Raw genomic sequence first — 17,536 nt, forward strand, 5'->3', positions numbered from 1 at the left:
AAGTTTATTGCCCGCCTCAGTTGTCAAAATAACAACACTAATGCAAGAAAAAGAACAACGACAATACTAAAGCAGCAGCCTTTAGGCAAACGAAGGTTGAAATTATGCACAAACTTCTGTTAGTTGCACAAGCTGTACTTAGTATATAACAGGAGAACCTAGCCGGTTTGATGTGGCACCCTACACTAGTGTTGTTGCTGTATATACGTAGACTTTCATGGTGCGATGTAGTGTTTACAACAGCTGCGAGTGGCAGTGAGCTAAATGTGGGCACTGAAGCATGAAAAATCCGCTTACATGTGTGCAAAGTTGTTCACCTTTTCGACGTGTTTCCGTATTAAATCTGGAAGTTTAAAATCTCAAAATAACAAGCATTACGCAGTGCATCCTTTAAACTAAAAACTGTTTTATTGATACTAAAATCTAATGAAAAATTATACATTTAAAACTGCCAGCCTTGGAGTATTAAAATGTAGTATGCCTATAACTCAGGATGCCCTGACACGAAGGTGAGTAGATAGGAACGAAAGAAAGGTCAAAAAAGGATATATTTGTAAGTGTGAAAAAGCCTTAAACTCTTAGTGAAGTCTTAACTCTGAATTGGTTAATATAATGACTGACTAAAGGACCAAATTTCCGAAAAAAAATATTCTACAGACATTTATGAGACAGACATAAGACAACACGAAGTTGAAGCAACTTTTAACTTAATGTTTAATAGTAATCAATAAAATAATGTTTAGTAGAATTCAACTGAGGAACATATGACGAAGAAAATTAGTGAACAGAACAACAAACGAACAGGCGGTCAGTCGATTGCCAGACATCAACCAGTGCAGCTACTCTTTTACTTTCTATTCTCATATTTTGTATATACCTTTTGTATGTGTATTTCATTAAAAATCATTAGAAAATGCAAGGCTGTGTTTCACGTCTCAAACCTATGTAGATTTGAAAACTCAAAATCTACATTCACACTACAATAATTTGTATATTTTTAACAATTATCTCTTAAATATTCCAAACACAATGTTATAAGTAGCTAGAAATATAATACATACCCTCTCTTTATATGGTTCATAATCATTTTAGTAAATATATATAAATACAATATAAATTATATTTTGTACAAGTGTATACCATCACACTTATATTCTCAACCGTTTAACACACAATGCTGGCGTAAATTGTGTCTCATAAAATGTCAAGTTCAATTACATCAAGTGCTTCCATAGACACACTTGTTGCGCATTCATATTACATGGAGACTGATAGCCATAATAAAAGAATGTGCATATAATATGTACATATGTTCGTAACTATAATTGTGTCTGGCTTTTTGACATAAATATATAGGTACATTTTAACTGTGACATGTGGTTTGTTCCCATGTGTGGCATTTTTCTAGACCATTTGTAATGTGGTCTGGTCTGGATCGTGTCAAATTTAAGATACCCTGTTTAGGGTGTAAAAATTAAATTAATTAATTATAGACTTGCATATAAGACCAGAGCTGCCTAAGAAAAACACATTCACGCTTACAGAAAATAAAATCAATAATTTCCTAGTTAAAAAAAAACTAGCATTAAAAGGCGGCAATCTTAAATGTAGTAAATCTAAACTCCCCAGTTCATAGTTCTCGAAAAATGTTTACTTTGATTTGAGATATAGACATAAAGTAAGAATTAGATCGTATCCCATTAGCTTACATAAAAATTACATTTACATACATATAAGTATTGATGACGTGCTTTAATTTTACCAATTTATTTTCTCTTACATTTGGTATATTTTCATTAATCCAACGTCTACTTGATGCCCGTATGCGTCTATGATACCTTAACTGCGCTGCTACCAACTCGCTCTCATCTTCTATTGCGTGTGATGTTTTTGCACAATTTATGATGATGTGCTTATGGTGACATTTGATGACGCTGCCATTGGTTGTCATAACTTTACTGGTTTCAATTTATTGCTGCTTGCTTGCCATAACCGCCGTAGAGATGAAAAATCATGAAGAGTTGCTCGAGGATATACGGGATGACGCCTCTACGAATCTATTACCTGATAAAGGTGAGTATGTAATATATAATGAAAAAAAAACCCATATTTGAAGTTTAAACTATAAAGCTTTAATATTATACAGTCATATGTATTCAAGAGAATGCTTTGTAAAAATTTGTTCGAGCAAATAATAATTCTTATTTAACCAGATATTTTGCCTCAGAGTGCTCAAAGTACTGATATCGATATAAATTTTGTTGCTGGTATATTTACCAAACGCATCCTTCATCATCTCCTTGTATCAAGTTAATATACTTCTATATACATTTAAAGCTTCATTTTGTATATTGTTCACACTGCATATAATCTCTTGTATTTTATTGGTATCCCTTATTTATACATATATTTTAAAAGTATGCAAATAAGAGCGCGAGTAGTTTGGGTAGGTGCAAAGCATTCAAAAAAAGCGTACCATAATCTCTGACAGCAGAGCATTTTGTTGCCCGAGAAGCAAACGCGTTGGTAGCTGATCTGTGGTTCTCTTACACGATAGCAGATATCCAGTGAGGCGGCAAAAGTAGCTGAATTCATTCTATTTTATTTGTCTGTGTACTAGCTGTGTATTTGTGATGTTGGTGGTAAATAAAAAGATAGCAATATTATGCGGCAGATTATCTCTAGCATTCACCTGGCGCATATACCATAGTCTGATATTTAACGACCTTATACGCATACCTAAACATTTTACCGTCGCCAAAAAATTCTGGTAAACACAGATGGGCGACCACATTAATTTTCGTCATAAAATAATAATATTATTTAACTAGAACGTTGAGGCAAATTGACATTTTGAAATAACTTTAACGCAAAATTACAATGCAAATAATATGTTGAGAGTATTGTTGAAATCTATCTTAGTGAAATTGAAATATTTTACTTATTTTCAATAAAATTTACAACACAGCAAAAAATAAAACTTTCAGTCTTCTAAAAGGCAACGTATTATAAAAACGACTCAATCACCAGCTGTTCATCATTGAGAATTTATATGAAAATACCACAATTATAAACTACAACAGTTTTAATTGAAATAAAGTATTAAAAAAATATTCTGCAAGAGCTGACATGATTACTTATCTAGATAACTTAGTGAAGGTGTGAAATTCAGTAATATGAAAACTGTGCTTTTAAAAAGACTTTACATGGCGTCAATTATGTTGCCTAGATTCACAAAGTTCATCGCTGGTCTCTGATTTCAACTGTGTGCTTATTTAGACACAGAAAGTGAAATAGTATTATAATATTGGCGCAAAAATCCATATCCACTAACTGTGGTTGGCGATAAAGCATTTGTATATCAATAAGCCAGGAAAAATCACTTTAAATATGTTCATATAATGTAGAAAACGTATACATACATATATGCCTTAACACTCACAAATGCATATAAATAAGCTTTGCATATAATAGAATCTGCTAAAGCAGAAGCTGATACAGGTAGCTTGACTAGCTCTTTTTGATGTTGTTAGTATTTTCCTTGTTGACAACAGTATATCCTAATAAGCTTCCAATGGAATTGGAAAAGTTGCGATCTTATGACAGACAACATAATATGACATCGCAGGCTTAGACAAAGAGAAAAGTAACAAACAATTAGTTAATAATACTGCACATCTATTTTGGCGTTGGGAAGTTTTTCAGATATGAATACTTATCAGCGATTTAATACAATTTTACTAATATATGAATATGTAGATTGAAAATGTATCATTGAAACATTAGGCTTAATATAATATTAGACATTCAAAAAGTCTTTATTTATAATAGATATAGAAGAGAATAAGTTAATCTATATAATTTATAATGTTATAATGATAGTTGAAGTATTTGAGTGTTCTACACTATGGGAAGAGATTGTGAAGGAAACGTTTGTACCAGTTTGTTGCAGTTTGAAATTGTAATCATTAGAGAGTTTGTATTAAGTCCAATGCTGAATTTCTCGACTAAGAAATATGCACGTCTCATGTATGACTATTTCACTAAACAAATTTTCTTGGGCTATTACTTAGAGACGCAACGCACCCTTTGTATTTTAAAACGACACTTATTGTAGTAAGCGAAGGGTTTAACTTAACATAAATTACTTTTTGTACACAATACATACTTAATGATTTTATTAGCATTTAATGATACCAGTTTTGCAATTTTGAAAATAAATTCGGATGCCACTTAAATGCTCGTGCACTAACTTTTTTGCACTAAATCCCTAAAAAGTTTTTATATATATTATTTAAGTAAGAAATTGCCCTGCGGAATTAGTAGCACAATTAGTAGGTGCATATCACTTTTAGTGCTCAAATAAATCATTGTGACAATTTTCTTTCTTTTATCGTATTTCGTATTGTGTGTGTATACATACATATCTGTGAGTATGCTCATAAGCGTAACTAAAGCATTCAATGCAAAACCACAACAATAAATATAAACATAAATACCCTTTGTTAAATTTGTGGCTTCAAAACAAAAACCACACGAACACATTTGAATGCAAACACGGTGAGCATACACAAATGCAAAAAAAAAACAAGTAAGGAAGGGCTAAGTTCGGATGTAACCGAACATTTTATACTCTCGCAAAGTCAAATGGTATACTCGTTTGCGATTTCTTTGTGGATTGACTGATATTTTCGGTAGAAGGTCAACTATAGGCACTGGGGTCCACATATTTAGTACTTAAGGGCTTGAACAGTTTTAGTTCGATTTAGACAATTTTTGGTCACAAGGTGGCATACTTTAAGCGTATTATCACCTGAAACTAATCGAGTTATTCAGTGCATAACGTTCTTTTCATATTTCTATGTTATAGTGCGAAAATGGCCGAAATCGGTCTACAACCACGCCTATTTCCCATAAAACCCCATTTTCAATTCCATCTGATTCTTTCCCTTTCCATTATGCATATCCCGCAACAATGATTATATCGGAGTAAAACTTTGCGTAAATAATGCGTTTAATGTATGCCATCTTGTGACCAAAAATTTTCTAAATCGAAGCAAAACTTTTCAAGCCCCTAAATACTAAATATATGGACCCCAGTGCCTATAGTTGACCTTCTATCGAAAATATCAGTCAATCCACAAATAAATCGCAAACGAGAGTATAAAATGTTCGGTTACATCCGAACTTAGCCCTTCCTTACTTGTTACCATTAATAATATGATAGAAATATCTAATTTCAATTGTATTGTTCTATTCAAACGAGATACTGTTCCAAAAGGTGAGGTAGCAATTTACTAAAACAATAATAATGTTGCCATTATTATAACTCTGAATATTTAATAATTTATTTATTAAATTTTTATTAAATTCCATATTTTTATTTGTTATTAAAAAACTTGTATCTTAAATATTATTTTTTTTTTGAATCACCCTGCTCTTCAATTGATGTTTGTTGCTTGAGATATGCGAAAATACGCCTACACGTATGCAAACATTTTGCACATACTTTGTGATTGTTTTCGGTTTATTTCCGTTACGGAATTTCTTGATTCGGTCGCCGTGCACAAAGCCCGTGATAAAAGCTATGCAATAGTTTAAAAAAAAGTTAAAATGTTTTCCATACAAGAATTTGATTTTGATCGATCAGTTTGTAAGACAGCTATATTCTACAGTGGTATTCGAATTGTGCAATTTCTTTAGAGATTGTAGCGTTGCCTTGAACGCTATCTGAGCGACTAGTTTGCGAATATACAGACAGGCGAATGGACAAACGAACATGGCTAGATCGTATCAGCTCTGATCATTTATATATTATATATATAGTTATAACTTAATATAAGATGTTAACAGCAACGCCGAGAGGGGGCGGGGTCGAGGGTGATTCCCAACGCAACTGTAATTCTCGAAGTGGCCTGTATTTTCCTAGATATAAAGTATGAAAGTTAGAAAATATAATGCTTTTTAAATGTGATTGATTCGAACATTTATTTAAACGTTGTGATTACAGAAAAAGTCGTGGAGTTTTTCAAAAACATTGAAGTAGTAAGTGGGAAGATGGCTAATAAAATGTATAAAGTATTAGAAACATTCCTGTACGGCCCCTACCTTTTTATCACTAGGCCCGGTTTTTCTCTCGGCTGTCCTAGATGTTGAGGATATGAATATTCGTATTCATGTTGTATATTATACAGTATATGCGTATATATGCATAAGCATGTATGTATGTGTCTGCACCAGCTAATCGCTTATAAATGACTGAACTTAATCTTATCGCACGTCTTTACGCTTTTGTAAATCGCTTTACGCTCTTTTCACTCTTGTCCTTAACTCTTCCACTTAAAGTATCGCTTTTACAGAATCTCGCAGTATTTCGCTGCTATTGGATTGCATGCTCTGTGTATGTAGTGGATAATATTAATGGGTTTGTATGCGTACACGCAGTTTATCATTCTCTCGTGTTGACAAATACATACGCATGTTTTTATGGTGTTACCACGGCGTGATGGTACAACTGGGTAATAAAGTGTATGCAAATATCTCCGCTTACAGGAGTGAAGTGGTAATCCGCGTATTCGCGAGTACGAGTACTGGTGAAATCTCGTCTTGCTTTACATATTCAACTTTCTCCTACTCCGCACTACAATAATGTGAAACACTTTACTGATGACATTCATCATGCATGTTCTAGCCGCCATATATATTAGGGTGGGCAAAAAAAAAAAAAAAATTATGTATTGTTTTCACTTGGTACTATGAAAAATTGGTTGATAAACTCGTTCTAAGAAGTTCTCTCCAAGTATGGGCTCTTAATTGTAACAATAAAGTTCTTCGCCTTACAGTTTTTTATTATTTTTATTATGTATTATCAGACACAATAAGTAATATTTCGTTTTCAACTACTTGCACTTGTAATCGAATGCACTACAAAAACGATTTTTTCGTAAACCTAAAAATTGTTGCTACACACGTTCATTAAACCAAATAATAGAGTTAATATTTATTATTTTCCTAAAATATTAACTTAATTATTAGTAATTAAAATATTAATCTTTTAATTTATTAAAATATGTATAAAGAAACACCAGGTTACTAATTTTTATGTGGAATCCTTTCTCTTCTGCTTACAGATTTACCGAAATTCGGTGAGCCATTACAAAATGTCACAGTACCAGTGGGAAGGGAGGCGGTGCTGCAATGTGTTGTCGATAATCTGCAAACCTACAAAGTAAGTCGTTCAAAAGTAAATATATGCCTATAAATAGGTGTCTGAATCTGTAGGTATAAAATTATTGTAATAAATCATATAGTTTTTGCAATGAAAACTGCCATTTAAGTATTCACACGCAGAGACACATATACATATGCATATTAGTCCTAATACTGCACTCACATTTCCTAGAGTTTTCCTTCGCTTGACCCAATAAAAGTGAATGGCACCGTTGAAAATGTTCATTGCAATTACGTATAGTCGACGTTCAGGTGTCATTAAAAGTCAGACTGTCATATTGATATATGTTTCTAAATTTATTGAGTATCGTTACATATACGTCACTAAATTTCTGTTAAGCGTTGGTTCGAATGCTGAAAAAGTAGAATATACATGTTTGTGATGACATCAATAGGAATGTTTTTCTGAAGTGCGTATTTGATTATTTGAATATAAATCCCTAATGGACAGCAACAACGTCATTATTAAGTATTTGACGCCATCCCAAACGTACTTCAACACTTTGTCGAAACGCTCAGACATTTCCGCTGGCATCTCTCTTACATATAGTTACGTCCAAAAAGATTCTCCTGTGGCGACATGTGTACAACTTTGATGACGTCATTAATATTAACTTTCTGATCTAATTTATACTTGCATTGCCACTTTATCTTACTCTGGCTTTACTCCGTTGTATAATAGTTCCAAAGGTTTTTTCAACTTACACCTTGGCCCTCTTGCCTACAACATCATCTAAGCAAATTTTACTTGACACGCATGCAAGTGATACATATTGTTACTTTTATGCTATTAGGTCATTATGAAACCAAAAAATCATAATCATTATAATGTAATATAATTAACTAGTATTGCCTTATGCAGAGTGTTTGTGGTATTTTCATAGTAAATTTGAAAAGGTGAAGGTCACATTTTTGTTGCATATTTTTAGGGTTTCCTACATTGGGAGAAATGGGCATATTCATAGATCTTTTTATATGCCTAGACTTGTTGGTGTTAGAGTTATAAAATTTTTATTTTACATTTGATCTTGTAAAGGATTTGCTTACAAACGAGTCTATAATGAAGTCTCTTATTAGCTAACATCTTATTAAATACATATTTTGGTTGGGCATTTGATCTTATACTATAAGTTTTAGATAGAATAATTCTTTATAAAACCACAGAAGTCTTAATTAGTAGTTTTGAAATGTTAGGTAAGATTATAAATACTGCGTCGAAACTATAACTGGGTATAAATGAACATTATATTGACTTTGATTGGTCAGTTTGTATGACAGCTGTATACTATAGTGGTTCGATATTTGCGCTTTCAACAGATTATCAGCTTCTCGAGAAGAATGAATATATGCAAAATTTCAGATCGATATCCCAAAAACTGAGAGACTAGTTTCTATATATACAGTGAGACTTCTAAATCGACTCAGCTCGTCACGCTGATTATTTATGATATATGGTACCCTACAGGGTCTGCGATGTCTCTTTTTGGGTATTACAAACTTCACGGCAAACTTAATATACCCTATTCCGGGTGTAAAAATTCTTAAGTAAATATTAAGTTTTATTACAAATAATTACAAAAAAATATACGTATGTAGTTCGATAATAATATGTTTGGTAGATGCCTATGTTTACATACATATATCTGCCCACGAATTCGACAACCGAAATTAACCCATTTATCTTAATAAACTTGTTCAATCCTATTTTAACACTTAACCCGAAAGAAAAGAATGCGCACTCTACCTTAGCTGATTCATTGAGAGACTCACAATGCTCACAAGCAATCTGGTGGATATTAAGATTTATAAATACACTTGCATGCTCATCAACATATGTCCATTCAGTTACACATATCTTTATATATAATATATGATAGCAGGATATGAATGTATGTGTTTATCCAAAGTACAGCTCAGCAAATAGTCCAACTATTAAACTTAAGGTAAAGAAACGATTTTCATATGAATTTTCTTCTCTATTTTCTTTCGCTTTCTTAATGATACTAACCTGCACACACAACAACATTGATATGTGTGCAATGTCTATCGGCACAACGTGGTAAATACAACATAACTACTGGCACGTTCGCTGGATAAACAAACAATCCGATAACACGCGCACAAAACAAAACAAAAACAATTTAATGATCGGACATACAAATGAACGTGTGGGTCTTGCGGCTTTATGTGGTACTCTAAAAATAACTGGGTTTTGTCGAACGGGTTACCACGTCTCTGATTATATATTACCCACACACAAAATACACCGACGCGTTTCTGTGCGTCATATGACTATTTCGACCACTGCCTAGATTGCGTGGCTGCGCGTCGACACACAAACAATATTGACGATACAAAACCACGTGATAACGAAAAATCATCGAATGAGTATAACCCACGCTGAGAAACGTGCTTGGATATTGAGAATTCGTGATGTTAAGGAAGCGGACAAAGGCTGGTATATGTGCCAGATCAATACGGATCCGATGAAGAGTCAAGTTGGTTACCTGGATGTTGTGGGTAAGTAAGATAAACATAATAGAGGCAATCTATCTATATAAAATATAATATAATATGAGATATATCTAGAAAAGTGAAAAATAGCAATTGGTTATATTATTATTACACTTTAAACAAAATTTAAGCAACAGGAATATGTATGTATAAGTATCAATAGCAATATAGATATGACATTAGGATCTGTGTATACCTATGTACTATTCGTTTACTATACTCGCAAGGTATTAAAATAATCCCCAGTTCCACTGTATGCACCTTCTACTGAATTAATGTGACCTTATTGTTAGGTTAGGTAATCAGGCTGCTTTTAGTTAAGACAAAAATGATCGTACTTGAACAGCTAGAAACGCTGATGCTTTGTGAAGCATAAAACTTTTATGGATAAGAAATATCAACGCATATCGACAATCACCTCACCTTCTTTCATGCAACTTTACAAATTTGCAATTAACAAAATCTTATCCCTACCTAACCCATGCAAGATTAAGTTAGATCCTGCAATGACCAGTTACCCTAACAATTATGACACATCTTAACCTTGAAGCGCATTGTCAGCGAGGTGTAGGCCAGTATTGCCATTCTGCATCAGAATATAATGAGAAAACATGACCTTAAAGACGGATGAACAATATATATAAATAAATTTATTCAAACATTTATTGACATCTACATTGTTAGCATGCTACTCTAACTTTATATAAGAAGATATCGCCCACAAATTTTATTAAAATAATATGTCTGAATTACTTGTCTTTGTCTTGTGTCTTTTGAGATCTAATTTCTTCCTGAGTTTCCAATAGATGGTTCGTTAGACTAACTATTTGTTCTTGTCCAAAGTCAGTTATTTCTTTGGCCACAATATCTAGTAATTTAATCTACTGCTACCAAATATAATTTCTTTAATCAATCGCCTTGATATGCTACTTTTTAGTATTGCGCTCTTGTGTATATATATTTGGGTGGAGCGAAAAAAAAATTATTTTTTTGCTTAGCCTGAGGATAAAATCTGTAGATTATAAAAAAAGTTTTATAGTAAATTTTGAGTTAAAATTTATTTTGGACAAGAAAAAATAATTTTTGGTTTAAGCTCTATACATTTATATAAAAAATACCTAATGTGATGGTTTTGGCCTCAAAATTTATTTAAACGCTTAGGGAATGCATGTTGTCGTTTAAGAATGACCACAAAAAAATGGTTTAAATTGATAACTTTTAATTGGCCAGAAAAGGGACTCTCCACAGCCTCTAGAACATTTATTAAAATTTGTTTACGAAATATAAATTTTAACTCGTAAATTTACTTTAAAACTGAGTCCGCCCTCAGGCGGCCCTCTATATGTCAAAAATAATTTTTTTTATCCAAAAATTTTCTTTTTTTTATAATCTACAGACTTTACCCTCAGGAGAAGCAGAAACAATTTTTTTTTCGCTCCACCCTTTTATATAGATATATGCATACTCGTATGCTTTCTCTCACTTTTCCATCACCTTCTTTGCTAAAAAAGTTTGCACAACTGATATTAGTTTAAATATATGGAACATGTACCTAAGCATTGCCGATGGGCACTATTATGAAAATTTGGATGACGTGAAGGTAGATTTTAAATCGAAATGGTTTATTTATCGTTTTAGTACATTTTCTATAGTACGATATTTCACGCATAAGATTACATTTCAATTACTTTCGAACCAGTGAATAAATTAGTCTGCATATTGGTGTGTTACAAAAACAACAAAAGCTACAAATAAACAGTAAATAATACTAACTACAATTAGATTTGCCCTGCGTGAGTTGAATACCGCCGTTAACTTTTAACAGAAGCTCAATACGAGCTTATTCATATGAACATAAGAACAAAAACATTTCATTGTAAAAAAAAAAGTCACTCTTAAATATTATGCTGATTAAGAGAGGACAAAAAATAGCAACACTTCAACTAATTAATAAATTTGATTAAAACGGAAGGTACAATTTTGTGCATATTCAATATTTTATTGCATAGCCATTGCTTTTAAGCACAGCTTGGCACCTTTTTGCTATTGAATACCCTAGGGTCGCACAAGTACTCTGCTATATGGAATACCAAGCTTCTTGTATATTCCTTCGCCCTTCTTCCTGGTTTTTCTACCTAACGCTTTCAATATTTTGTTTAAAAATTCTCCACAAGTCCGCTATTGAAGACCCACCGATCTTTAAAGATTTTGCAGTAATTTGCGGTGAAATGCTGCATTTTTCGGAGGCCTTACCCAACGTTGCTTTCGTCGGTCCATAGTATGTTACGCCATTTTTTTACATTTTTTGGGCAATTCCAATCGCTCTACCCATTTTTTCCTAGAGTGTGAAATTATTTGCACTTATCTTACATGAGCTTTAGTTCATCTCGAATATGGCTTACCGCTGCAAAAACAGATATGGTGAATTTGGCCGTACTTTACACAAAATAACCGGTTTTTTCTTTTCTACTTATTTTATTGTCCACCTTCAAACGCTTCACATTGGCAGTATTCGGGGAATTTGCAAAAACCGATTTAGCTGCGGAGTTGCCAACCATATTTTGTTTTGCGCATAAAATGCCATTCAAGCCTCAAACAAAATAAATTAACAAAAACGATGCTGTTAAAAAATAATTTGCAGTCGAGTATTACTGAATTAAGTGCTCTTATTTTTTTGTCCGACACTGTAAATAATGGAAATTTTTGTTACATGTTTAAAATGTAAACAGGGTATAGGTAGTAATTTTGCCATAAAGTTTGTTATACCGAAGGAAACGTCGGAAACGTCGGAAACGCTGCTTTATAAACTGATCTATCAAGCCAAGTCGTAGTATGGAAAACTTCTTAATTTGTAAAGATTTCCTCACGAAATTTGATAAAGATTACTGTCCAAAGAAATTCTACAGCTTAGGGTCTTCATAAAAGAGCTTTCTTCCTCACTCAATGAACTTTATTCGACTTGAAAACTGTTTTCCGTTTGATGCAAACCGTTTGGCCTGTAACGTTTTCTGATTTAGGTATAGATATATTTTAATACAAAATTCAAGAAATGCACTTGTGAAGGGTATTAATGCAGTGTGCAGTATATATTAATCGCTCGGCCAAAGTTAGGGTTTTTCTTGTTTTGAATGCGTGTGCCATGTATGTGTAAATGGGGATGAGTTAGTTTGTAAGAAATTCGAAATGCGCATATGGGAGACAAAGAGGTGTAAACAAAACAAATACAACCATTACCGACTAGCTCGATTATCACTCGAGATAAATTAAAACTAATTGGCAGCAACTGTTGCAAATAACTTTTGTGCTTTCCACAAATGCAAGGAATAAATTAAAGGAATTGAAATGAAAATAGCAGCAAAGCTTCCTCAGTACTTTACTGAGCAGTGAGCACAATTAGTTATTTTCCTGTAGTGTCGTCATAGCAGATAACTATTGTGGATTCAAGTTTCGTGTTGTATAGCATTAATGTAAATTTACCGTTATTCTTAGTAGTTTTCTTCTTGGCGTTGCACCCAAAAATACACGTTACATGCATTCTTGTACCACTATTCGCAAAAGTTACGTATACGACACGTATACCAGGTGTGCCGGTATGAAGTAAGCGTTCAGAGACAAATGTGATGATAGGGAACATTTGTTATGAACACTGCAAGTAATATTGCATGAAGTTAATACTTTAAGTCAAAAGCAAACGACAGTCACGTTAAAAACAATTTCAGACCGTTTAAAAGCTATGAGTAAGATCCAAAATTGTGGAAAATAGGAGCCACATGAATTGAATGAAAGCCAAATGGAAAAGCGAAAAAACATTTGTGAAATTTTGCTTCACAGATACGAAAGAAAATCAGTTTTGCATCGATTTGTTACTTGCGATGAAAAATTTATTTATTTTAAGAATATAATGAAGAAGAAAATAATGGATTAATCTGTGACAACTAGTAACATCGACTGCAAAAACAGATCGATTCGGTAAGAAGGCAATTATCTGTGTTTGGTGAGATCAGAATGTTGTGGTATATCATGAGCTACTAAAACCTGTTGAAAGTGTTAGTATTATTCGCTACAGAAAACAAGTGATCAATTTGAACCATACATTGATCGAAAAACGACCAGAATGGGCCAGAAGACACGACAAAGTAATTTTGTTACACGACACACAAAGCAAAATCGATTCAGAATACAATCGAAGTACTTGGCTGGGAGCTGCTGCACGCAGAAGTCGAAAGTTAGGTATCTCATTGGTTTGCTTTAATAGATGAACATTTCGAATGTCACGCTGTCCACAAATTGCTAGAAAGGTGGTCAAAATTTGTAAAAAGCAATGGTGAATACTTTGAATATTTTTTTGTACTTTTCCATTCAAAATTAATATATCATTTTCACAAAAAACCGCCGATACACCGGTATATGGTATGTCACGTGCATGCTCTTTAATTTATCGCCTGATTTTTCTCGTTTTGATGATCAACTAAGTTTTTGCGCATATGCGATCAACTAATTTATGTCTAACCTCCTCTTGGTTTCGAAAAGTTTGAAACTAACAATGTTGTAAGTAGTGCCAATTAAAGCAAAGTTTTCTCTCGAAGCTATGCTACGGTTTCATTAGCCGCAGCACGGGGTTTGCTCTGCAGTACGTGTTGCTTTGTTTTAGTTGGCAAAATAGTGTATGAATTTAGCTGGTGGCAGCTAGAAGGAATGCTTATTGTTTTTTTTTACAGAACATAGAAAGTAAATAGAGAAATTATAATTGTGTGGCTCAAGCATTAGTTCCAGAATTTTATTTTATTTATATACCTCAGCACAGAGCAAAAGTAGTTTTTAATATATGTTTTCTCTATTCAAACAATTGATAAAAAAATTGTTTCTTACTTGAATTAATTTTTAGCTATGAAAATAAGAACTGTTTATATTTATAAGGGAATTTTAAAGGCGTAATGCAAATTCATGTAGGTTAAGAGTTTATTTTCAATAATAATGCTTCTAGCCTTTAGTTTTAATTAGGAGTTCTAAATATTACCTACTTCCATTTTAAAACAAGTACGGCTCAGTTTGAATGTAACCAAAGCTTTTGTACCCTCGCAATTTGAAAACATTAAAAAAATAAAATAGAAATAGACGAGAATATAAATGCAAATTTTCAGAGCAATAAAATTATAAAAAAAATCTTGCTTACATTTGCGTGAGATTTTGATTGAAACGTATTTTTCATAAGCCTCTTCCGCACTGGTTGCCATATGTGGTTGAAAAGCTCGCAGAAAATCAAAAATATGTAAATACATAAAATAAAAGTGCACCACGCGTTTACATATTTTGGTTAAAAACGCGTCATATTCGACATACGCGAACTGAAGTGACAAAAGCTGGTGAGGTTGTGCGTTACAACCGATTACTGAACTTCTGTGTTTGGCAAAAGCCAACATATTGAAACTACAATATATACCGCTGGAGAAATTTTTGTGCTGCTGACCACAATTACAAAAATGTTTTTTTTTTAATTTTAAATTTTTAATTCCGCATTTGTGATGAGTTTTTAAAAATGTTTTTGCATTTAAAACTTATATGTACATATGTATGTCAAGAAAAAAATTTTTACAACAAAATATTTTATTTGATTGAAATTTTTGCATATTGAAGGAAATAATTTATTACTTGGTTATAATTTATATACCATACAACTACATGTGCGTAAATATGTTGCAATTGTTTTAAATTTGAAGGTAAAGAATTAGTAAAATTTCTTGTGAAATGACTTTTAAATATTATACGGATCTCACCTTTTCTGAGCTTTTATGCAGTCTAAAGTATATTAAATTATTTCACATAAGCAATTTTTATATGTATAGTAAAGTATAAATTAAAATCTGAGAAAATTTATTTAAAACTTTTTTTTTTTTAACAAAGTGTGACTTGTAAGAGTCTGTTATTTGTTGTGAATTCGAACTGATTTGGGCCTTAATTTAATAAAACAATTTAAACCTGTGTATTTACCCACACACATAGGCATTAAAAAAAGGGACATGTAAAATTTTTGAAGCCTAATATACAATATTAATATAATCTGTTTTAATTAATTTCTATCTCTATAAATTTTGAGTATACGAAGAATGATAAAGCATGTCTATTAAACACTCTAATTGAAAATACAAAACTATCTCTCATTTATTAACAACTGTTATGTTTTAGACATAACAGGTTTTTCATCTATGTACGGGAAACTTTTGTCATAGATTGAAAAAATTTCTCTCGAACTGAATATATGTTTGTGCACTTACTAAGACTCGATTAGTATAAATATTTTTATAGTAAGAATCAACAAAACTGAAAAAAAAATTTTAATAAATTTGGTGCAAAAACCATTATGTTTTCGCAAATTTTTAAATTCCCCGAAATTTTTTAAAAATATTACACATAAGAAATTTTCAGTTTACGTTGGTTCATAGAATAGAGACAGATGTAAAGAATATTCATCTAAATCACTAATAAGAAATATACATATCGACACGACCACATCGAGAAGTTCCGAAAAATAACGCGTTCAAAGTTTTAAGTTAAGACTAAACCGGCCAATTTGCCACAATATTAAAACGGCTATAGCTTTGTAAATGATTCGAACTTTGAAAAATTCTTGTAGGGTAATAGTTTTGAATTTGTAGACTATCGATTATATAGATATTAAAAAATTGAAATTTGTAAAAATTCTCTCTATATGTCCAAGCTAACGAAATCTGAAAAAATGTTTGAATTTCTAGACTAAAATACAAACTACAGCGCTGCTAAAAATATCTTTTTAATTATTAAAATATTATTAATTGAGTATAGCACATATTACTCTTGTAAGTAAATAATATTAGATTAAATAGAACAGAACTAAAACAATCCTTGAAATAATTTTGTAGTTAACTAGTAGAAATCAAGTAGATATATAAATATATATATATATATTAAGTTAGCTAACTAACAAATATTCAATTCTCTTTCTCTTTGACTTTTTCTCTTTTGCAAATTTCCTACTTTTACCACTTTTGAAAAAACAACACTCAACAACTAAACATCAACTGATGATTTTTGTCTGCGTGAAATATGCGAATTATATTGAAATTTTATTGCAACACGCTTCCAAAATTAAAATCCTTTCAATTTCCGCTGTCGCTGGCCAACAACAACATCCCAACATGACACGCCAATCTGCCTTTTGCCAAATTTTAACACTTCAACGCTGCTGCTACTGCTGGCGCTACTCACAAATCACGTGCCATGTCAAAATCATCTGTTGCAACATGATGATGTCGACACTGACGACTTCGCTGGACAACATAACAATGCCTATGAACATTATGTCGCCGTTATGCAATGCAATACAATGCAATGTCAACATTACAATTCTCACTATTTTACTTGTTTCGTTGTTATTACGACATTCGCTCTTTCTACATTTCGTGTAAGCAGTGCCACCCGATATCCTTGATTATCCAACCAGCACAGATATGGTGATACGAGAGGGCGCCAACGTAACACTGAAATGTGCAGCAGTTGGCTCACCAACACCGACCATAACGTGGCGACGCGAAGGTGGCGAACCCATACCGCTGCCCGACAATACAGAAGGTCAGTAAATTATATGATTATAATGATTATTTATTTAAAATGTTTATTTTTCAGTTACCATATGTCTGTATAGTACGTGATACATACACATATATGTACTGTATAGACATATGATAACTCTTTTCATAATAAATAAAATTATAGAAGCCTTAAATCGTAATAGCTAAGTGTGTTTATTTAAAATCAC

General features: G+C 32.3%; 1 protein-coding gene across 1 annotated transcript in view; it reads left to right on the forward strand.

Moving 5' to 3' along the window:
• Nucleotides 1-17,536, forward strand: part of LOC106624774 (uncharacterized) — a 62,553-nt gene that overhangs the window by 9,910 nt on the left and 35,107 nt on the right. The window contains exons 2-5 of the mRNA XM_036376389.2: nucleotides 2,002-2,073; nucleotides 7,131-7,228; nucleotides 9,543-9,750; nucleotides 17,191-17,349. Of these exons, the coding sequence (XP_036232282.2) occupies nucleotides 2,002-2,073; nucleotides 7,131-7,228; nucleotides 9,543-9,750; nucleotides 17,191-17,349 (537 nt within the window). The remainder of the gene's footprint in view (nucleotides 1-2,001; nucleotides 2,074-7,130; nucleotides 7,229-9,542; nucleotides 9,751-17,190; nucleotides 17,350-17,536) is intronic.

The sequence above is a fragment of the Bactrocera oleae genome, chromosome 3 (assembly GCF_042242935.1).
Source record: "Bactrocera oleae isolate idBacOlea1 chromosome 3, idBacOlea1, whole genome shotgun sequence".
NCBI classification, from domain to species: Eukaryota; Metazoa; Arthropoda; class Insecta; order Diptera; family Tephritidae; genus Bactrocera; species Bactrocera oleae.